Consider the following 23,558-nt stretch of genomic DNA (forward strand, 5'->3'; position numbering starts at 1 on the left):
TGTTAGCCTTGCTTGTCCTATTGTTAGATATCTTGATCTCCCCCTTCTAAGTTTGACCTTCTTTTCTAAGCGTTGCGGAGAAATTATGAAATTATTTCTTTTAAAATAATGGATTGAATAGAGTATAAAGACACTGCTCAATGTGTTTTCTTCCTGAGATCACACTGATCCTACAGTTGGGCTGAGAATTACTGAACTTCCACAAAACACAGTTTAGATGTAAAGTGGTCTTAACAGTAATATTTCCAACATATTACTTGTTTTTCCTTTATTTTTTTTTTTTTTAGCTGGATGTTCTCTTTGGGAATCTGACTGAAATGGTAGTGTTCCAGGTGGAATTCTTAAAAACTCTTGAAGATGGAGTAAGGCTGGTTCCAGACCTGGAAAAGCTTGAAAAAGTTGAGCAGTTCAAGGTAATTTCACTATTAAAATTTTCAATAGACTAACACTACTAACCTTTATGTAATGATGAGCTATGTCCCAGAAGTTGTCCTCTATCATCCTTCATCACATTTATATGACTGCTATCACTCTTCATGTAAAAACATGCATCTGCTTTCATTGCAGATTAATTTAACTAAGTTCAAGATACATTTAGCTGTACAGAGCACTAGAATTTTGTGATGCCATCTGCTTTTAGATGCTGTTCTTGCTTTTCTGTCAGATTTCTTGTCTTGAGCTGTAAAGCTAGAATTGGAGTATTACATAAAGCCTTTGTTCTGACAAGTCTGATACAGTAGTTCAGAAACCCGTTAGTTCCCTAATTCCGAACTGTAAATTGAGTTTGGTATTTGGGCTTTTGGTAGACAGCAGAACTGCATGGCAAGTACTTCCAAGTGTCAGCAACTGTGCATGCAGGATATGTGTAGAAATGTAAACTGGAAGTATATAAATGTGATTTAAAAGATAAAGCAAAATGTGGGGGTAGTTTAAATCAAACTGGCTCTGTATGCTTGGCTGTGTCTCCTGTAGTCATGTGCTGCATGTATGGCAAGTAAAAAATACCACATTTAGTCTTTGGAGAGTTTTACTCTTGCTGTGAGCACTCACCTTAGTAGAAGTCAGGATAATGTGATGAATAATTATATTATTTTAATTGGGCTAAGCTAACGAACATATAGCCCTTCAAGAATTAGTGAAAGAAGTTGGCTTTCTGGTGTGCTTAGCTTTGATGTCAGATGCCTGTTTCTAAATCAGCATTGGTCATGAGCTCTGCCCTCACATAATTAGAATCTGACTTGGCTTTTGTAAGAAGTGTCCCCATAATGGAGTATTTTAGTGTCTCTGAACTGAAAGGGATGAGTAAGAAAGAAACTTCTTAAAAAAAAAAAAAGTGCACCAATGTCATTTGTGCCATGGCATCCTGCTGTTCTCACTTGCAGCTCCTTAATATCTGATCCATTATGAAGCCAAGTATATCTGGTCCTTTCTGTGACCTCCAGTTGTTAGTTAGAATCTTAAGCTTGGGCATTTAAATACAACTCTGCAGCTTAAATCTAGGTCCATGGTGCAGTCAGTGGTTTCTTCAGGTTGCCTTAGCCAGTCTAACAGCCTAGGGAAGCCCGGGCTGGGTTGAGGCAGCAAGGCTGGATGTGCCTGGAGGTGGGAGAACACTCCTAAAAATATGATGTACCATCGTCTGAAAGGGAAATGGAAACCCTCCATCCCCCTGTTGCTTCCCTTCTCTTTGCTTTCACCATGACTACATTGTACAGAGTACAAAGGAAGACATAAATCTTGTTCTGGCTTCTTCCCTGTCAGTTCTGTRAGGGGTTTCTGAACTTGTTTCTTTGGTCTTTCTCTGCTGGTGGAGATCACCAGCTGGAAGTGCAGTGAATATTTGTGGCAGCATTCAGAAAAACCATGCTTGCACTACCTGCTGTGGAAGATGCCCCTTAGGTTGTCAGCCTTCTGCTGACCTATTGGAAGGGAAAATAACTAACAGGGTTTCATATGTGTTTTACGCTTTATTTCTTTCTCCTCTCTCCAATCCTAGAAAGTGTTGTTTTCCTTGGGTGGATCCTTCCTTTACTACGCTGACCGCTTCAAGCTGTACAGTGCCTTCTGTGCCAGCCACACAAAAGTCCCAAAAGTCCTGGTGAAAGGTAAGAGCCATGCACTGGATTAATGGATCTGCGTGAGCAGATGGATATGTGGGAGCCAAGTGTTGGTTTGGGTTGGCGCAGACTGGCCTGGTGGGATGTGGCCAACTGCGAGCCAGACTGTGCAAGGCAAGTTGTGGTGCAGGAGCACATACCTGTCTGCTCTCCAGGAGTCCTTGTCCTGTTAGGAGAGTGAGTCCAGCTGTCCCGAAAGGTTCACAGACAGCCTAGTGGCGTAGCTGCTCTTAGACCACCATCGATGTTTTAATAACCAAGGAGCTCAATAAGATTGAGAGGGGATCTTATCAATATGTATAAATACTTGAGGAAAGAAGGTAATGACAATGAGGTCAAACTGTTCCTGTTGGTGGCCAACGACAGAACGAGTAGTAATGGGTACAAGTGAAACACAGGATATTCCATCTCCATATAAGGAAGAACTTCTTCCCTGTGAGAGTGACAGAGCCCTGGCACAGGCTGCCCAGGAAGGTTGTGGAGTCTCCTTCTCTGGAGGTCTTCAAAACCTGCCTGGATGCCACCCTGTGCCCCTTCAGCTTCCCTGTTGAAGCACCCGTAGGTTTGGCTATGCACTGACAGCTATGAGGAAGGCACCTGCCTGGTAGGAGATTTCATAGAAACTGTTGAAATGTTTTTGTTTTGCTCTGATTTTTCCTTCTTCTGTTCTTCTTCTCCCCTGTATACCAATTTGCCTGAGAAGTTTTCATGCCAAAATTTCTTGCAGCACCTGGTTTGCTGAGATGGAGATAAATGAACTGTCACTTGGCATATAAATGCTCATGGACCTCTCTGCCTTGGAGTGTGTTTTTTCTCCCCTCTCCACCATCACCATCCCATAGAGGTGTAAATCTCTCGGAGTTAGCACCACTTCATGCCATTCGCTTCAGCCCAGGATGTTAAACAAACACACAGTTCCAGTTCTAGAATCAAGGCCATTAAGTGGAAGCTCTCATTCCTCAAAGAGCCTCTAGATATCTGACAATCAAAAAGAAAAATCAGATTTGCATAAAGGATGTTTTCTACTATTATTACTTATAAACCCTTACCACACTGCAAAGAAGAATTGGCAGCTCTGTGGAATACATGAGTAAATAATTTATTGCAAGTTACATTCAGGCTTTCTGCTGGCACCAGCTTCTTTGACCTTAATGTTAAGACTACAAACTAGGTAATTCTGGTTGTTTTGTTTTTTTTTACAGTGAGTAGTCAAAAATTTTATGTGTTTTTATGGTATGGTGCCTGATGTTAAATCATGAGTAGTGCCTATTTGGCGAAGTGACAGCAGCTCAATACCTGAAGGACATAAATCTAATACGGTGGATCTGATAAATTGTCACTTCCTCACAAAATGTCTCTGGATAAGTGAATTTCAGGCTGGAAAAGTCACTTTATCGGGGCACTTTATTATTTCTGATTTGTTCTCTTCATTTTAACCTTCCAGCTAAGACAGACACTGCCTTCAAGGCATTTCTGGATGCGCAGAACCCTCGCCGGCAGCACTCCTCCACACTCGAGTCTTACCTCATCAAACCCATCCAGCGGATACTCAAGTACCCTCTCCTGCTGAAGGAGCTCTTTGCTCTGACTGATGTAGACAGTGAAGAACACTATCACCTTGATGGTAACGACCTAACCTATGTYCCTCTTGCCTGTTTAACCTTTGGTCTGGCACCCTCCTCCTGCCTCTTCCCTGTAGGGGCTTAAAGTACCTTTTGTCTTTTTCTCTTCTAGTGGCCATAAAAACCATGAACAAAGTTGCCAGCCACATTAATGAAATGCAGAAAATCCATGAAGAGTATGGTGCAGTTTTTGACCAACTCATTGCAGAGCAAACTGGGGAGAAAAAGGAGGTAACAGATTGTCAAATTTAAGAGAACAAGGCTTCTGTTTTGTAGTCTGTAGTGTGAGTGTTACATTTTGTGAATACTGAATTGTATCACTTATTAGCTTTCATGCTGCCTGGTTTGATTCTGATACAAACAGATAAATCCCAGTTCAGTACAAAAACTGCTTTTCCTGTATAGCTAAGTGAGGGGAACCCAGGTAGAGAAACTCTGGGTTAATTCACCTTGAATGCTGGGCTTGGGTCAGAATCCCAGCCAGGCCTGCAGTTTCCCTTTTCTGAAGCTCATGTCTCAGCTCAGCTGCGGCTTCCACACATGATCTTGCTCCACTTGAACAGACTGCTGTGCAGAGACAGGTCTGTACTTAGTTCATTGATGGCTTCAAATAGATCACAGTGTGAGACCCAGTGTGTGAGAAGCTGCTGTTACCACATTGGAAAGTGAATTAGCTGGCTCGATGTATGAGAGGCCTGGGCTTTGGCCTAGGTCCCATATAGCACGTGCTGAAACGCATGAAATTGCAACGTGGCTCAATCTTGGGTGTCTCTCTTAGACACCTGTGGAAGATGCCCTAAGGGTTCAAGTTGAGGGTGAACCCTGGGGAGATGGGACCGTATGAAGAATTGACAGTGGGGCTTTACCAGCAACCAGGACAGAGACTGGGTGGAAGAGGTGCTGGGTAATTAAGACAGTAAGATAGAGGTGGCCCTGACTGTGCAGAGCCAGGGAAGCTTTGGGTGCAGGTGTTGGATGAGAGCAGTGGGGACAAGCACGCGGTGGCTCCAGGGCACAGACCTGGCTTGGCAAGCTGGCCTTGGTGAGCGTATCGGGACTTCTCCTTGGAGAGCAGATGGTGGTCATGCTGTGTGGATTTGGGAGTGGGTACAATAAACACATTGCTTTGTGCTGCACTTGTGTTTGTAGGGAGAGTTTAGGTGGTTGTGCTGATGGTGTCTGTGGTGTCTTCTGGCAACAGTCAGCCTTTACCAAGTGAAGGGTGAATAATAGTGCAAAATGTCACTCAGGTACTGGGGAGAGTCCTTCCTTTGTCCTTCCTTTGTCCTTCCTTTGTCCTTCCTCCACAAATGAGCCTCTGGACAGAATGAAGAACCATGGCTGCCGTGCAGGGGACATGGTTTGGCCTCTTCACCCAGTGCTATCTCTGAATTTTACCCCAATCTGAGTGTGTGTGATTGTAGGAAGATGCTTCAAGTGGTCAAAGAAAATAGCAAGGAGCTCGTAGGTGGAAAGACAGACAAAAGACAGAAAAGGAGCAAAAGGCCTAGGAAACTCTTGGTGTTTTTGGCAAGTCGTGGCTTCTTACAAAATCATGACAGCCAGACTCTAATCTTGGCTTGCTCTAGTTCATGCCCACCAAATAAGGATTTACATGACATGTGCATTTGGTCTGCTGTGATCTCTCTGCACACGTTTGCATATTGAATTAACATCTGATGCCAAATGTTTGCTCAGGTAGTGTGGGGCTTCTAGGTCTGTCTTTGTTGCTGTTAAACTGATGCTATAATTTGATATGTGTCTGTGATCCACAGGTTGCAGATCTTTCTATGGGGGACTTGATCTTGCATAATACAGTGATATGGCTTAATCCTCCTGCTTCACTGGGGAAATGGAAGAAGGAACCTGAGCTGGCAGCATTTGGTTTGTATCTTACTGTTTTTTTTAATTTATTTCAGATGTGACTGAAATAAATGATGTAGATGTAGACTAAGCTTAGGCAGGTGTCTGTTGAAAGTAGCTGAGCATTGCTTTCTGCAGTGTTGGCTGAAACATAAATTATTATTTATCTCTGCCATAGTGGGAAAAAAAGCTGTGTGATGAAAACTTCAGGGATGACCACTGGATGACCACTATGATACTGCAGGACTTGTTTAAACCAAGGCTATGAATTGAGAACTATGTAGAAAGATAGTTGTCTATGAAAAGATAATGGCAGTAGACGGACCGATTCTAAATAACTGGTTCCCATGGTGTTGGAGGGGACTGAAGCATGAAGAAGCTTTGAGTAGGGCGGAGGGAAAACATATGGGAAGAACCACTGTGGGTAGGCATTGGGAGTAGGTCTGAGGATGAAAAGCAGGAGTAGGACTGAGGGTAAACACAAGATTACCACTGAGGGTAAACATGGGCAGTAGGACTGAGGAGGTGGGAGTGAGGGGTAAATATGGGAGTAGCATTGAGGGTAAACAGGGGAGTACCACTGACGGTACATGTTGGGAGTAGGACCGAGGGTAAACATAGAAGTACGACAGAGGTAAAGACAGAATTACCACCAATGGTAAACATAGGCAGTAGGATGGATGGTAAGTGGGGGGAGGAGAATGGAGGATAAACATGGGAGAACCAGTGAGGGTAAAAAAGAAAAGTACCACAGAGGGTAAACAGCGGTAGTAGGGCAAGGGTAAAAATGGAAATATAACTGAGAGTAAGCAGGGAGAATAAGAACGAGGCTAAACTTGTGGGGTACTATAGATGGTAAATGTGGAAGTATCACGGACTGTAAACAGTGGGAGTAGGAGCAAGAGTAAACGTGGAACTACAACTGAGGGTAAATGGTGGGAGTAGGAGTGAGCTTAAACACAGAAGTTCCACTGAGGGTAAACGCGGAAATAACACTGAGGTTAAACGTTGGGAGTAGGAGTGAGGGTAAACACGGAAGTACCACTGAAGGTAAACGTGGAAGTACCACTGCAGGTAAACATTGGGAATAGAAGGGAGGGGAAACGCGGAAGTACCACTGAGGGTAAATGCGGAAATACAACTGAGGGTAAACATTGGGAGTAGGAGCGAGTGTGAACACAGAAGTACCACTGAGGGTAAATGCGGAAATACAACTGAGGGTAAACATTGGGAGTAGGAAGGAGGGTAAATATGGAAGAAGCTCTGAGGGTAAACGCAGAGGTACCACTGAGGGTATACATTGTGAGTAGGAGCGAGAGTAGACGTGGAAGTTGCACTGAGGTTAAAAATGGAAGTACCACTGAGGGTAAACACTAGGATTAGTAGCGAGGGTAAACGTGGAAGTACCACTTAGGGTAGACATTCGGAAGTACCACTGAGGGTAAACATTGGGAGTAGGAGCGAGGATAGACGTGGAAGTACCACTGAGGGTAAATGTGGAAGTACAACTGAGGGTTTACATTGGTAATAGGAGCAAGGGTAAACACAAAAGTACCACTGAGAGTAAACACGCAGGTACCACTGAGGGTAAACATTGGAAGTAGGAGAAAGGGTAAACGCAGAAGTACCGCTGAGGGTAAACTTCGGGAGGGGGAGTGAGGGTAAACGGGGAAGTACCACTGAGGGTGAACATTGGGAATACCACTGAGGGGAAACGTTGGGAGTAGGAGCGAGGGTGAACGCGGATGTAGCACTGAAGGTGAACATTGGGACTAGGAGCGAGGGTAAACTTGGAATTAGGACCAAGGGTAAACATGGAAGTACCACTGAGGGTAAACAATGGGAGTAGGACGGAGGGTAAACACAGAAGTCGGATGAATGGGGAACAGCAGGAGCATAACTTGGTGTGTACAGCGTTAGTAGGATTAATGGTCAACCCGAGATTATCACTGAGGGGAAACATGGGAGTATGACTGAGGGTAACAACAGAAGTAGGAGTGAAGGCAAATATCAAGCGGAGCACCAAGGGTAAACATGGAAGTACCACTGATGGTAGGCATCAGGAGTAGGACCAAGAGTAAACAGCAGGAATAGGAGGGACAGTACACATTAGGAGTAGGACTGAGGGTAAATTTGGAAGTAGGGCCGAGAGTAAACACAGAAGTACCACTGAGAGTAAACATGGAAGTACCCCTGAGGATAAACATCAGTAGTAGGACCGAGGGTAATCATCGGATGTAGGACAGAGGGTATACATGGAAGTACCCCGAGGGTAAGCAACGGGAGTAGGACTGAGGATAAGCACAGGAGAACCAGTGAGGGTAAACACTGGGAGTAGAATAAGTGAAATATTGGGAGCAGAACCGAGGGTAAACCTTGGCAGTTGGAGAGAGGGTAAAGTGGGGCATTTGGACTAGGGGTAAATATTGGACTTAGGTCCGATGGTGAACATCAGGAGTAGGACTGAGGGTCAGCATGGAAGTAGGACTGAGGGTAAATATCGGGAGTAGGACCAAGGGTAAACACGGAAGTACCACTGTAAGTAAATATTGGGAGTAGGAATGAGTGTATATACCATCTGAGTGGTCTAACTTGGGTGGAAAACTGAGAGTTTGAAGTGCTATTTGACTAGATTTCAGGTTTTTCCTCTGCATCAAAGTGTAGTCCCTAAGAAAGGCACTTAATGTCTTGTATTTACTAAATAATGCACTTTCAGAATTAAAACTATGCAGTGAGCAGCTAGGCTTTCTTAATTTGTTTCTAAAGTTGCTCTTGCACAACTAGGCTTCTACTGTGCTGTTTGCAGAAAGCTCTAGTGGTTATGAAGCCAGTTAYTTTGACTTTTTGTGTGTGTGTGTTACAGTAAACTGCTTACAAATTAAGAATTTTCCAGCTTTGCTCTTGGTGTGTATGTATATAAACTGACTGCTTTGCTGTAGTTGGGAAAGCTCCTGATTATTCATTAAAGCCGAATGACCTTATATAAGCTGTTAGGAATGTGCAGCAACTTTTTAATAATTCCAGAAAGATTTAAATCAGTTTCATAAAATGTCCAAAATTAAGTGTCTAAGCAGTCCTAAAACAAAGAGTGCCTTTGAGACATAAAGAAAGAGCAGTTGGAGTTTTGAAAGCCAAATTGCAACTCCATGTGGGTATCGCATAGTAAAAGGGAATTAAATGACACCTCTGCCGGCGTTGTTCTCTTTAGCCTGGCATAGACCACTGTGCCACATTTCAACTTATGCAGGGTTCAAATTCGATATAAATGCAGCCCTTGTGATGGCTGGCTGCATGTAGCTGAGCACTGCTCATATGTCTGAAGGGAGGGGACATTTGCTAGTGGAGAGGAAGAGTTTCTTTTAATTTTTAGATAGAACTGTTGCTGTTTGAATAGTTGTTTGGAGAACTGGTAACTTAAACTGGAGATTGAACTTGTTTCTGTGTGCTGAAAGCTGGTGAAGTTGAGTGGTGGGGTGGGGAGAGCATGTAAGGAGGACAGGTATGATGGCTTTTACCTCCCCTTCTGGGCTCTCCTGGGGGCTCTCTGAGGAGCTGAATGGCCTGCAGGTTTGGGAGATGGAGGCTCACTCTCGAGCTTATGTATGGCTTTTGATTTTGCCTTTTCTCTAGTGTTCAAAACCGCTGTGGTCCTTGTCTACAAGGATGGTTCCAAGCAGAAGAAGAAGCTTGTAAGTTGCACTGACCCTCCCTGTGGCGATGTTCCACGATGAAGATTTGCTTCCCATAAATCTCTGATGTTACTGTGTGCTTTTGTCTGTGCTCCTTGTGCTCCCCCACGCAAGGAGAACTAGAGTAATACTGAACAGCCTAGTCCAGGTGGGCACAATGCGGTGCGAGCGTGCGCTTAGTTTTAAGTTTCAATCACAGATTCCAGGAGGATTCCTGACACACAGTGCAGGCACACCCGAAATATTTAGCACAGTGGCACGCTACGCCTATAGAAACCAACAGCCAGCACTGAAGCAGGGCACTGTTTCATTAACAGCATTGATAGATGTCAGCTCTCACATTAGATTTCGGCACACRGATCAAAGAGCCAAATACAAAAGATTTGTGCAAGGTGGTATCTCGTTCCATGAAAGTGCACTCCACAGCACAGTGTGGATTTGATAAACAACAGGAACTGCCCAGCGGAGGGCAAAGAAGAAACTAAGCCTGACACCAATCACGTGCATTGGTACAATGGGCAACACAGTGTTTAATGTTGCAAAAGCTCTTTTGGTTCCTACACATGGCATAAAACAAAAACCATGTGATATGAAATGCCTCTGTGATTGGTTTCTAACATGAACTGGTCACAAAGTAACTTTAGAGTGACTAAACTAAAAAAAGTATGTTCATGAGTATTTGTAAATTTATAGGTAAGAATGAAACATTAGTTTTAATATTTTTAAAGCATTGATGAAAGTGGACTGGTCTTGTGATAGGTTTTCTCCAGAATTTAACAGGACCTTCATAGATGGGCACTACAGTGGCACTAGTTGCCAAGATGTTTCAAGGAGGGGAGGGAAAATTGAAACAACTCCCTAACTGGAGATTCCCAGTGCAGAGCAGAAAGGATTATTAACAGGATTATTATGGAACAGGCTGCCCAGGGAGGTTGTGGAGTCTCCTACTCTGGAGGTCTTCAAAACCCGCCTGGATGCCACCCTGTGCCACATGCTSTAGGTGTGCCTGCTTGAGCAGGAAGGTTGGACTAGATGATCTGTAGAGGTCCCCTCCAACCTTAAATATTCTGTGAATTCTGTGAATTATTAAGTCTGAATTTCTGGAGTATCTTGTTTCCTGACAATATTTTGAAATTCTTCCAGGGAGGATCACACAGAGCTTCGATTTATGAAGAGTGGGATCCATTCCGCTTCCGCCACATGATACCTTTGGAAGCACTGCAGGTTCGAGCGTTGGCAAGTGCAGGTAATGCTTCAGCTGCAGAAACGTGTCAGAGCTTTTCTCATGTCTGATCTCAGTGCATCCACTGACTGATCTTTGTCCTGAGTATGTGCATATGCAGGGAAAGGAATCCACAACATCAGCATCCGTAATAGCACAGGGGAATAATGAAGGGGTAGAAGCTTCAGCTTCTAGTGTGTTTCTAGCTAGTGATTTTTGTTCTTGCACTTGATGGCTGCATGTGAAGCTAATTATATTAAAAATCTTAATTTTTTTTAATCTCTGTAATGCATAAATGAAATTAGAAAGAATGTAGGAAGTGATTATTATACCTGTAGAAATTACACCTGTGAAATATGAGAATACTCCATGGAAAACCTGAAGAACTGTGGTCTCCCCGCTTTCTTTGGGGTTGAGTGAGTGCATGTGAAGTGCTATTAAATTTGGGGCAGTTCAGGTGTCTGTTTTTTTCCCCATTTACTCACTGCTGCCCTTTGGCCAGGAGTGAATGTTGTTATTTGTTTGCAGTATAGGATCTGTTGTCTCAGGCTGCCCTAAACCTGTTTTTCAGGATTACGGAGTAAATTATTCTAATAGAGGTTAAATGTGAGAACCTACTGTGTGAAGTGCTACTCGTTTTTTTCCTTTAGATGCAGAGACCAATTCTGTGTGTGAGATTGTCCATGTTAAATCTGAATCTGAAGGCAGACCAGAAAGAACATTTCACCTCTGCTGTAGGTAAGTGCGTTTTCATATTTTCCATGGCTGCTGCATCTGAATCCCAACTTGTCTGTTCTTTTCCTCTAGGGTAATTTGGGAACAGCTGGCAGAGAAAGTGAGGAGAAGGTGTTAAAACCACGCTTCTGACAGGAAGAGTTTCATAAAATGTGTTAAAATAGAGACATATATTTGATCAGCTGGGCACCTTTGCAGGAATATCCTTATTGCAATTTTCCTTCTACAAATTTACACCCAATTAAACTCCAGCAGTGGATCTTTATGCAAACTTGTCTGCTCATTTGTCTTGTTCCTCCAGTACCTTTCACTCTAACATATACCCTGTTCTTGGGGCACTGTCCTTTATCTTAAGAAGAAAGCTTGGTTTTTTTTTTTTGTTACAGCAGTGGTGGCGATCACCCTGATTTGTTCTGGGCTTCAGGTTAGAACTTGCTGCACAAGTTCACCAGTCCAGCAGAGCTGATAGTAAGCTGATTCCCACTTTTCCCAGTGGTTCCCACTTCTCCCAGTGGAGATCGTGGGAATTCTGCCTTGTGTGCACTTATGTGAGACAAACTGAGATTTAATTAGCTGCCATAGGTCACCTTGATGTTTATCTGACAAGTTTAAGACCTTAACGGAAAGGAAGCCTCAAGAGAGGTAAATGGCTAAATGTTAATGAATGATGTATTTGTTTCCTCAGATATCCATTGCAGTGGCTATAGATGTAGCTTTGCTTTGAAAATACTATATTGAGCTGAGTCTCTTCTGTGAGATGAACATGCTAATTGGTTGGAACTGTCGTAAATTACAGTACTGGTCATTAATGATCTCATTTTCAGCACACTTGTAGCAGTTCCCAAGAGTTAACTCTGCCTCTTCAATTCTTGCCTATTTTTCAGTTCTCCAGAGCACAGGAAGGACTTTCTGAAGGCCGTGCACTCGATTCTGCGGGATAAACACAGAAGGCAGCTTCTTAAAACCGAAAGTTTACCCTCATCCCAGCAATATGTTCCTTTTGGTGGAAAAAGATTGTGTGCTCTAAAAGGTGCAAGGCCAGCCATGAACAGGGCAGGTACTGTAGGGCTACAGACTTTCAAGATCCCAGTAACCCCAGCACCATTATAGGACATGTGGTGGTGTCTATTACTTATATATTAGGATTAGCATTCTTCTCTGTATATGCAAAAGTTGCTGGATTTCCATGCTTCACCTCCTTGAGAGCCTTAAATTACCACTATTTACCTTGCTTTGCACTCAAGGCTCAGCTTCAGAGAGTCCTTTTGTCATGGAAGGAACAAGCAGAATTCCTGTCAATACTGATATGGCTGTACACTTTAATCTGGAAATAGGGTTCCAGAACAAAGCTGAACAAATCAGAAGTCCACTGCATATTTCATAAGCAAAAGCATGTACAGAATTTCTAAACTAACCCTAGCACTTGTTAAACTGCACATGAAAAATCAGTTCCTCCAAATGACTGGCTTGGTTTGAAGTGACGAGTTTTAGCCTTTTCCATTTTAGCCAGGCTCCATTTTAGCCTTTTCAACCTTGATGCTAAAGGGCTCATGCTTCTACATCTCACATCTGAGGGGCATGCACTTGATACAATTTTATTTTGTTTTGTTTTGGAATGATTTGTCCTAAACTATGGATTTTCCTTTCCAATTGACTTCAGGCAAAGCAATGAGAAAATCCCAGGGAAAAGCACATTTTTATTTTCAGAACACTAGATGACAGAGGGAAGAAACATTGCTTCTACCTGAAAAGTACACAGCACACAGCTGTGTGTTCTGGTCTGTTCTGGTTTTTTGTTTGTTTGTTTTGTTTTGTTTTGTTTTTGCTTTTTGGCTCATTAGATCCAGCAATGTAGAGAACCAGGCTTTCTGTTCCTCTCCTGTAACGGGCAGGCCGGAGTGATAACACGCACCACACAGCTTCTCACTTGAGGGGGTGCTAGCCACCTGCCTCGAGGCATTTAGCATCATAAGCAGGAAGAATCAGGGGAAGGCCAAAAAGCAACTGCTTTGCCACAGTGCTCTCATCAACCTTTGGGGATGATGTGCTGTACATGCCAAACCTTGTGGTAGTTTGGCTCATCGATGCATCTGCATGATGCAATCTGCGGGGATTTAAAATCTTAAGAGTCCAGACCTCTCAGTATAGTTAAAAGAATAGCTGAGCTGTTGTACTTTATGCGTGGTTGGAGGCTCAGGGATGTAAAAGCATAACCTGCACAACTGCTAGAGTTTGCTAGAAGCATCCTGAAAGTGCTGAAGTGCTGTGTAGTGGAGGGGGACAAACTCTACCTTCGGAGTTCGCCCGCTTGCGATGGAACTACGTGTGTGTGCACGTAAAGCACTGGAGCGCCTGCAGGTCCTTCGGCTGCAGGATCCGTCCCGGCTTTGTCTCACAAGCCTCTTATGAAGATGTTTCAACTTGGAAGATGTGAATTTGCTAATTGGGCCAGTTGCAAAAGCTAGTAGACCAGCTGGTGCTGAGTAAGGAACTTTTGAAAGCTTTTCCATCTTTGGGGGATTTTTTTCCTTGCCTCTTTTTTCCCCCATTCCCTAGTAGGGAGGGAGCGGGGGAGGGACTAACCCAGCCGGAATGGGGAACTTGTGTCCCTGTAAAGTGATGCGACGAGTCCCACGTGGCGAGCGCCAGGCCTGGGCACCTGCGGCCTTGCTCTCCATGATGCAAGGGCCCCGTCCATGCAGCTGGCTCCGCACCTGCGCCCGCTCTGAGAAGCCAAGCTTAGCGGACGTCCTTGGTGCTGCCTGCCTGCCTGCCTGCCTGGAGGAACAGGAGCTTTTGGCCCATACCCCGCTGCCCATCTGAGAGGCAGAAACTCCTCCCGCACCTGGAGGTAGCATGGGTCTCGGGAGCTGAGTGTGTCTTGCCCTTACGGAGGGTGTTGAGCAACTTGGGTTGTTCATGGGACACTGCTGGTGTTGTGCCAAGGCCAAGCGTGAAACACCAGTCAGGCTTAGCTGCTTCCAAGGGAGTAGTGTGGTGTGTAAAAAGCCCGTGGGGTTTTATCTTTGTGTGTGCACAGTGTCAGCCCCGAGCAAGTCTCTGGGGAGGCGGCGGCGGCGGCTGGCCCGCAACAGGTTTACCATCGACTCGGACGCCATCTTCGCAAGCAGCCCCGAGAAGGAGGCGCAGCAGCCCGTGCACGGCGGCGACACCGACCGCTGGGTGGAGGAGCAGTTCGACCTCGCCCAGTACGAGGAGCAGGAGGACATCAAGGAGACGGACATCCTCAGCGACGATGACGAGTACTGCGAGGCCATGCGAGGCGCCGCGGTGGCCGAGCGGGAGCTCCGTGAGCGGCTGCGGGCGGCCTCCCTGGCAGGCGGGCTGCCGTGCCGGCCCGTGGACTCGCACGCGTCCCGCATGAGCCAGCTCAAGAAGCAGGCGGCCCTGTCAGGCATCAACGGCGACGCGGAGGCGCACGGCGGCGGCGAGGTGGTGTGGGTGCGGCGCCAGGACTTCGTGCCGGGCGGGAAGCTCAACACGGAGCTGTAGGCGGCGCTGCGCGGAGCCGGGCCCTGCCGGCTGCGGCCCCCATGCGCCTTCCCGTGCCCATCAACGCGGACGCACTCCACACCCCAATCCGGAATACGCTTGCGGTCCTGTCTTACGCTACCAAGGGCTTCTACTCCATTTTATTTATTCTGAGATAATCGGGCTGAGATTTTAGCGGAGGGGAGAACAGCATCACTGGGAAGCAGGTTACTGTGGGTGTCTTGCCTGCATGCAGCAAACTGGTTTCAACTATAGCACAAGGGTTGGAAAGCCGTGAAGCATCAGCCAGAAGCTCATCTCCTTAGCAAGGAAACTGCCTTTTTAACCTGTACAGTCGCAGTATTCTTCCTACTTTTCCCTCTTTCAGTGTAAGAGAATATACGTGTATTTTAGGAGTGCGTGAAGAAAAGGTTTGGGATTTATGTTGTGTTGAGTCCTCTTGGTCTGTGGCCGGTCTAACTTAATGTCAATGTTGGAAGCTCTAGTTTTACACGATATTATAAAGATGCCAAACTCTCTTAAAAGAGATCCAAATTTAACACTTGAAGAAATATTTTTTGTATTTTACCTGAGATGCAGGGGCACAAAGGGATAAGAATTTTACAGTGTTAGCTTAGCTCCAAGTCTAGGATACGAGGCTAGCTTCTTTTTGCAGAGGGTTAGGAGTGGTGGTTTTATATTAAAATATGAACTGGAAACTCTTATTTAGTATACCTTTCTTCAGGAAAAAAAAAAAAAGGATTATTGTATATGTTTGAGACTGGAGTTTAGTTAGGTAATAAAAGTTAAAAAAAAAATAAAATATCATGACTGAATAGCAGTGGGCTAAACTGATCCCTGATGTAACTGCACTGGAGCTGGTGTGGTAACATCACAGATTAATTTGGTCCGTTCTCTCTGACAGAGTTTGGGCTTAGGGGACAGGGAAATCATGGCCAAAAAGCTGACCTCATCCACTTCCCTACTGTGGATGAAACTAGTGTATTTTAATTTCTTTATAGAAACTTTTCCACTGCAATAGAATATGAACAAGTTCTAAACAAGCAAACCTCTTTCACATTTTGAATCATTTATTTAAGCATCTAAAACAGGGTAAGATGTGACTAAAATCTTATGTTTTTAAGTAGATTTCCACATACAAAACACAAAATAGCACTTTTTTTTCTTAAAGATTTATATAGCTTTCCCATTTCAGTTTCAGCTATGAAAAAAAAAGGATTATATGAAACTTTTTTTGTATCTATTGATGTTTGACACATTGGTAGGTACTTTGAAAACCTGAAATTTTTATAATAGCTTTAGGATTATATTTTATAAAATCCACTCTGACTATATTTTAAAACATAACAAAAATTATTCCCTAAAAAAAAAATAAGAAGAAAAAAAAAATCCATCATTGTCTTTGTGTCCCAGCTAGCATTCCCCCCTTGCCCTCCCTTTCTGGTTTCTGATGCACTCTACTTGATCTTATGAAAGCTTTCTCTATTAACTTTTTGCTATCTTCTCATTTTGTTTTTTTTTTCCTAAAAGCTTTAGAAAGGTTTCTATACCCTTTGTATTATCACATCATTGTTTTATATCATCTACCAGTCATTTGTGTCCTGATGTATTAGGAAAGCAGAGGTTTTAACTGTCCTGTGCTGTACCCAGTGGAATACAGTCCGTTCTGGAATACTGGAAGGCTGGTACTTGAGAGGTACCATGTTCTTGTACATAATGTCACGACATGTCTATGTCAAAGGTTCTTATATATTTCTTTTATAAGCTGAAAGAAGGTCTATTTTTATGTTTTTAGTTCTATGAATGGAACGTTGTAAATGCCTGTCAGAAATAAAAATACTGGAAAAAGAAAAGTGGTGATGGGTGTTAAGCATGTGCTGCCGTGAGGGCAAGCAGGAAGGAAAGAGATGCAGTTGTGGGGTCACTCTCCCTACCTTCACAGCCCGAAGGGGCTGTTGGATGCCCACGGTCTCCTTACTCAGCAGTTTGCCCTCCTTTGTCTTGCGTGGATATCTCCTTGGAGTGGGTTGCGCCTGCTGCACATTTCAACAATGCAGCCGATGCAAAATTCCTGGGCCTCCCTTCTCTCCAGTTGAAATCCAGTGTATCCGTTTATAGGGAATATCTGTGTTAGAAAATGGAAAACAAGGCAAGCAGGAGGGCCAGGTGCTAAAGGCAATTATTTGACCCCTCTGTGATTACTTAACGTAGACCTTGCAGCAAAGCAAAGCTTTTCTTTAGGAGAAAGCAAAAGAGAGCCAATCATTTCCAGGGAGAGGAGGACCGAAGGTAAAAAGGAAAGTACAACTAAGAGTGAGCAGGGGGAGTAGGACTGAGCCTAAACCTCTGTGGTACCACTGAGGGTAAACTTGGAAGGACCACTGAAGGTAAAGAGGAGTAGGAGCGATGGTAAACGTGGAAGTTCCATTGAGAATAAACATTGGGAGCAGGAGCAAGTGTAAATGCGGAAGTACCACTAAGGGTAAATTTGGGGAGTAGGAGTGAGGGTAAATGCGGAAGTACCACTGAGGGTAAACATAGGGAGTGGGAGTGATGGTAAACACAGAAGTACCACTGAGGGTAAACATGGAAGTACTCCAGAGCATAAACATTAGGAGTAAGAGTGAGGGTAAATGAGAAAGTAACACTGAGTATAAATGCGGAAGTACCACTGAGCGTAAACATAGGGAGTAGGAGTGAGAATAAATGTACAAGTAGCACTGAGGGTAAAGACTGGGAGTAGGAGCGAGGATAAACACAAAAGTACCACTGAGGGTAAACGTGGAAGTACTGCTGAGGATAAATATTGGGAGCAAGAGGGAGGGTAAACACGGAAATACCACAGAGGCTAAATGCAGATGTACCACTGAGGGTAAATCCTGGGAGTAGGAGCGTGGGTAAATGCAGAAGTATCACCGAGGGCAAATGCTGAAGTTGCCCTGAGGGTAAACATTGGGAGTAGGAGGGAGGGTAAATGCGGAAGTACTATGGAGGGTAAACATTGGGAGTAGTACCTTGGGTAAACACAAAAGTTCTGCTGAGGGTAAACGCGGAAGTAGCACTGAGGGTAGACCTTGGGAGTAGAAGAAAGGGTAAATATGGAAGTACCACTGAGGGTAAATATTGGGAGTAGGAGCGAGGATTAACATGGAAGTGGCACTGAGGCTAAAGATTGGGAGTATTAGCGAGGGTAACTGTGGAAGCACCACTGAGGGTAAAAGTGGAAGTAGCACTGAGGGTAAACATTGGGAGTAGGAGTGATTGTAAACACGGAAGTACCACTGAGGGTAAATGCGTAAGTACCAGTGATGGTAAATATAGTGAGTAGGAGTGATTGTAAACACAGAAGTACAACTGAGTGTAAATGCAGAAGTACCACTGAGGGTATACATTGGGAGTAGGAGGGAGTGTAAATGCAGAAGTAGCACTGAGGGCAAACATTGGCAGTAGGAGTGAGGGTAATCGTGGAAGTACCACTCAGGGTAAACACTCGTAGCAGTAGAGAGGGTAAAAACGGAAGTAGGATTGAGGGTAAACGTGGAAATAGCACTGACGGTAAACATTGGGAGTAGGAGGGTGTGTAAACAAGGAAGTATCTCTGAGTGTAAACATTAGGAGTGAGTGTAAAGAGGAAAGTATCACTGAGGGTAAACACAGAAGTACCTCTTAGCATAAACATTACGAGTAGGAGCGAGGGTAAATGCAGAAGTAACACTGAGGATAAACACGGAAGTAGCACTGAGGGAAAATGCTGTAGGACCACTGAGCGTAAACATAGGGAGTAGCAGGAGAATAAACGTGCAAGTAGCACTGAGGGTAAAGATTGGGAGTAGGAGGGACTGTAAATGTGGAAGTACCACTGAGGGTGAAGGTGGAAGTACCGCTGAGGATAAATATTGAGAGCAGAAGTTAGGGTAAACACGAAGTACCACAGAGGCTAAATGCAGATGTACCACTGAGGGTAAATCCTGAAAGTAGGAGCGAGGGTAAATGTGGAAGTACCCCGAGGGCAAACGCTGAAGTTGTCCTGAAGGTAAACATTGGGAGTAGAAGGGAGGGTAAAAGTGGAAGTACCACTGAGGGCAAACATTGGGAGTAGGAGTGAGGGTAAATACAGAAGTACCATTGAAGGTAAATGCAGAAGTACAACTGAAGTCAAATATAGGGAGTAGGAGTGAGGGTAAATGATAAAGTACCACTGACGATAAATATAGGAAGGAGGAGCAAGTGTAAACGCGGAAGTACCACTGAGCGTATTAGCCGAGGTACCACTGAGGGCAAACGTTGGGAGTAGGAGCGAGATTAAACACGGAAGTAGCACTGAGGGTAAATGCAGAAATACCACTGGGGGCAAACATTGGGAGCAGGAGCGAGAATAAATGTGCAAGTAGCACTGAGGGTAAATGCAGAAATACAACTGGGGGCAAACACTGGGAGCAGGAGCGAAGATGAAGGCGGAGGTACAGAATCACAGAATCACACATAATATTCAAGGTAGGAAGTCATCTCAAGAAATCATCTAGTCCACCCTTCCTGCTCAAGCAGGGACACCTGGAGCACGTGGCACAGGGTGGCGTCCAGGCGGGTTTTGAAGGCCTCCAGAGAAGGAGACTCCACAACCTCCCTGGGCAGCCTGTTCCACTGTTCTGTTCTGTCACCCGCACCGCAAAGAAGTTCTTCCTCACCTGCAGATGGAACTTGCTGTGTTTCAACTTATACTCATTTCTTCTTGCCCTGTCACTGGCCACCAATGAGAAGAGCGTGACCCCTTCCTCCCTACATTCTCCCTTCATCAACTTCTGCATGTTAATCATAACCCCTCTAAGCATTCTCTTCTSCAAGGTGAACAGGCCCTAATCACTCAGTCTCTCCTCATACAAGAAATGTTCCATTCCCTTAATCATCTTTGTGGCTCTTTGTACCACTAAGGGAAAACACGGAAGTACCACTGAGGGTAAACATTGGGAGTAGGAGCGAGGGTAAATGCGGAAGTACCACTGAGGATAAACATTGGGAGTAGGAGCAAGGGTAGATATTGGGAGTAGGAGCGAGGGTAATGGAGTAAGTACCACGGAGGGTAAACATCAGGAGTAGTACCCCAGGTAAACACAGAAGTAGCACTGAGGGTAAACGCGGAAGTACCTTTGAGGGTAAATGCAGATGTACCACTGAGGGTAAATCCTGGGAGTAGGAGCGAGGGTAAACGTGGAAGTACCCCTGAGAGCAAACGCCGATGTTGCCCTGAGGGTAAACATTGGGAGTAAGAGGGAGGGTAAACACTTAAGTACCACTGAGGGGAAACATTGGGAGTAGCAGCAAGGGCAAACTTGGAAATGTAACTGAGGGTAGACATTGGGAGTACCAGTGAGTGTAAAGTCAGATGTAGGACTGAAGGTAAACATAAGGAGTACGAATGAGGGTAAACTCAGAAATACCACTGAGGGTAAATGCGAAAGTATAACTGAGGGTAGACACTGGGAGTAAGAGTGAGTGTAAACGCAGAAGAATCCCTGAGGGTAAAAGTGGAAGTACCACAGAGGTTAAACATTGGGATAAGGAGCGAGGGTAAATGATGAAGTAACACTGAGGGTAGACATTGGAAGTAGGAGCGAAGGTAAACGCAGAAGTAGCACTGAGGGTAAACACTGGGAGCAAGAGCAAGGGTAAACGTGGAAGTGCTACTGAGTGTAAACATTGGGAGTAGGAGAGAGGTTAAATGCAGAAGTGCCAGTGAGGGTAAAGGTAGAAGTAGCACTGAGGGTAAACACTGGAAGTAGGAGCAAGGGTAAACGTGGAAGTACCACTGCTGCGGCACCCGGCCATGCTCCGGACAAAGCAAACACATCCAATATGAATTGTGCTAATGCCAAACCTTTATTGTAATCATCGCTCTTTTATTTCATTCTGTACAATGCACAGTTACTCCCATAATTTGGCATAGATACATTTGCGGTTCTGACTCTAGCAATAACAAGCATCCTGCACAACCATTTGCCCTTGCATTCCTAGGCGGTACACCTGATTCTGCTTCCTCCCTCGTGAGACTCTCCAGCTGGTATTCTTCCCGGCAGTCGCTTCTTCTACCTTGGAAATCCGAAGTTCAGCTACTCATGCTAAGCTAGGCTTCACTTATGTTAAGCTACGTTAAGTTACCTTTTTCTACGTCTAAAAGCCTTGTCTTATCGCCACGAATCCCACACTTAATCACCACCAATCTAGAAGAACAATAGCAGATATTCTCAGGGGACTGTACAAAACCTAGAAATCTCTTTGGGACATTCCTTACCTGGGTCCTAGGAAGGCAACAGACCTCCCTGTTTGAGGTGTCTGGTCAACATAGTGGGCCCTCTGTTCCCCTCAGAGTGGAGTCACCCACAACTGGTAGAGCCTTAATATCCCTTCAGAACAAAGATGCTGCCTGGACTAAGAGGAAAATGAACCTTCATGCCCAGCAGGCAAAAATCCACTTCTCTCCCCTCCTGTTGACCGGGACTGCTGATGGGGAGCAGCTTGGTGAGCACTTCCATCACCTCCTTCCGAATCCTCAAGTGGATTCCATCTGGCTCCATAGACTTGGGAGTGGCCAAGTGGAGTAGTAGGCCCCTGACTCCTTCCTCTTGGATTCCGGGAGGGTTATTCTGCTTTCCATAGGTGTCTTCCAGCTCAGGGGACCAAGTCGTTGAGGGTAACTGAGCTGGGCATTAAAGACTGAGGCAAAGAAGGCACTAAGTACCTCAGCCTTATCCTCATCCTTGGTGACAAGGTTCCCTGACGCATCCAGTAAAGAATGAAGATTCTCCTTGGCCCTTCTCTTCTTCTTAATGTGTTTGTAGGAACTTTTTTTGTTGTCTTGTACAGCTGTGGCCAGATTGAATTCCATCTGAGCTTTCAACCTTCTCATTTCCTCTCTACATATCCTAGTGACATCCTAGTACTCTTGCTAAGTTGCCTGCCCCTTCTTCCCAAGCCAGTAAACTCTTTTTCTTCCCCTTCAGAGTCTCAGGGACAGTTCCCTATTCAGCTGCATCAGTCTTCTTCCCCAATGCCTCGTCTTCTGGCACACGGGGACAGCCCGCTCCTGCGTCGTTAAGATTTCTTCTTGGAGAACAAAGTCCAGTCTTCCTGCACTCCTTGCTCCCCCAACCCTGGCATGCCAAACCAGACTCATCCCTAGTGACCCCAGTGTTGTCTCTCTCCCGTTTCATACCTAGTTTAAAGCTCTCTCAATGAGCCCTGCCACCCCTGGGGCAAGGATTCTTTTTCCCCCCGAAAGACAAGTGAACCCCATGGGTCATCAAATGGTGTCATTTGACCATTGAGGCCAGTCTCTAAAGCCATGTGTTAGAGCAGGTGGCTCATCTTGTTCCTCTCAGTGTTCTTCTCTAGCWCTGAGAGCACCGAGTAGACCACCTGCATGACCGCWCCCTCAACTCATCTCCCCAGTGCCCTGAAGTCCCTTTTCACTGACTTCAGGCTTCTCTTGGCAACTTCTTCACCTCCAATCTGGAAGAATCTGGCCGCCCCTGCACTCTGCTCCATGAGCTCTCTCCAGCCCYGACCCTTCTGTRAGGCGAAAYRGGGGAGATGCTCTGAGTGCTGCAAGGGGCAGGGATGAGGCTGTGGTGGCCACAGGCTGCTGGAGAGAGCACGTGCCCGACCCCTCTCRCYGGGGGAACCCAACTCCTTCACAAGCTGCCTTTTCTACTGCTTYGTTCGCTAAAGAAAAGACACAACACACGGTGAAGACACAAGGCTGCTTCTTTGGTGACCCCGGCGCGCAGAACATCARCGTGGGGCCRAGCGCCAGCAGCAAAGATTGATGCCCCGCAGAGGACACTGCCACCTCTGCCACGCTCTCCTCAGGCGACTGCACAGGCCRTTGTGGGAGGGAGTCTCCTTCCCTAGTGGTCTCAAGATGAAGATGGTTTGTATGGCCAGGGAAGAAATGGCCCGACTCCTGTCCTCGCGCTGCAAGCCTCGCAGGGCTGAAAGGGAAGGAGCAAAGCTAAGGTCAGGTCTCCCTATCTCACCAGGCCCCAGGAATTCCCCTCCTGCCATGACCAGTGCCACCCAGCTCTTCCCAGAACCAGGAGGCAGTCGGGGAGCAGCTGGCAGGACTGTCCCCAAGGAGCCTGAAATCTCTCCCTACTCTACCCCTAGCAGCAGCCCTGCTCCGCTCGGGGAGCAGAGCCCTCCTTGCCTGCGGCAGCCCTGGCAGCATCTTGGCCAGGGTCTCTCTGCCTCCCACCAGCCCTGCCTAGCAGCCCACTGCCCTCACTCACCCTCACAGATGAGCTCCACCTTCTCCTTGCTCTGGCCCCTCATGCACCGCCCAACGTGCCCTAGGCGGACACACACAGACACACACACACCCCATAAATGCTGCTGCACAAACCTGTCCCCCTCCCGCCTGAGCGGCCTAGCCCTGCGTCCACCTCCGCTCACCCCAGGGCCCATTCCCAGTGTGACCTGCAGAGGCCCTGCTGCCAGGGACTCAACAAGGCTCCCAGCAGCCCCACAGGTGCGGGCAGAGATGGCCAAGGGTGGCAACAGAGCCTCCAGGTGACCCTGCCTGGCCTCAGGCACAAGGGGCTGCAGCAGCCGCAGGGCTGGTTCTAGCTGCTAGCACAGCAGTCAGGGCTGGGGCCGAGCTCTCACGCAAGAGAGAGGGACCCCGGGCCCGGAGCTCACCAAGAAACCTCACGGCCGCCTCACACAGGGACTCCTGGCTGCTCTCCAGGTAGGACAGCGATAGGACGAGGGGTAATGGCCACAAGCTGAAGCACAAGAAGTTCCA

The 23,558-nt window shown here is 45.9% G+C and overlaps 1 protein-coding gene across 3 annotated transcripts in view; it reads left to right on the plus strand.

Annotated features, from left to right (window-relative positions):
• Positions 1-16,266, plus strand: part of TIAM1 (T cell lymphoma invasion and metastasis 1) — an 80,784-nt gene extending 64,518 nt beyond the window's left edge. For all 3 annotated transcript variants that reach the window (XM_026033652.1, XM_026033653.1, XM_026033654.1), the window contains 10 exons: positions 288-413; positions 1,997-2,105; positions 3,562-3,741; positions 3,852-3,970; positions 5,515-5,623; positions 9,233-9,291; positions 10,435-10,537; positions 11,164-11,251; positions 12,133-12,305; positions 14,289-16,266. In XM_026033652.1, coding sequence (XP_025889437.1) covers positions 288-413; positions 1,997-2,105; positions 3,562-3,741; positions 3,852-3,970; positions 5,515-5,623; positions 9,233-9,291; positions 10,435-10,537; positions 11,164-11,251; positions 12,133-12,305; positions 14,289-14,761 — 1,539 coding nt within the window. In that variant the 3' untranslated portion in view covers positions 14,762-16,266. The remainder of the gene's footprint in view (positions 1-287; positions 414-1,996; positions 2,106-3,561; positions 3,742-3,851; positions 3,971-5,514; positions 5,624-9,232; positions 9,292-10,434; positions 10,538-11,163; positions 11,252-12,132; positions 12,306-14,288) is intronic.
• Positions 16,267-23,558: the final 7,292 nt, after the last annotated feature.

Source organism: Nothoprocta perdicaria, unplaced genomic scaffold (assembly GCF_003342845.1).
Source record: "Nothoprocta perdicaria isolate Ctin4 unplaced genomic scaffold, notPer1 scaffold_130, whole genome shotgun sequence".
Lineage (NCBI taxonomy): Eukaryota > Metazoa > Chordata > Aves > Tinamiformes > Tinamidae > Nothoprocta > Nothoprocta perdicaria.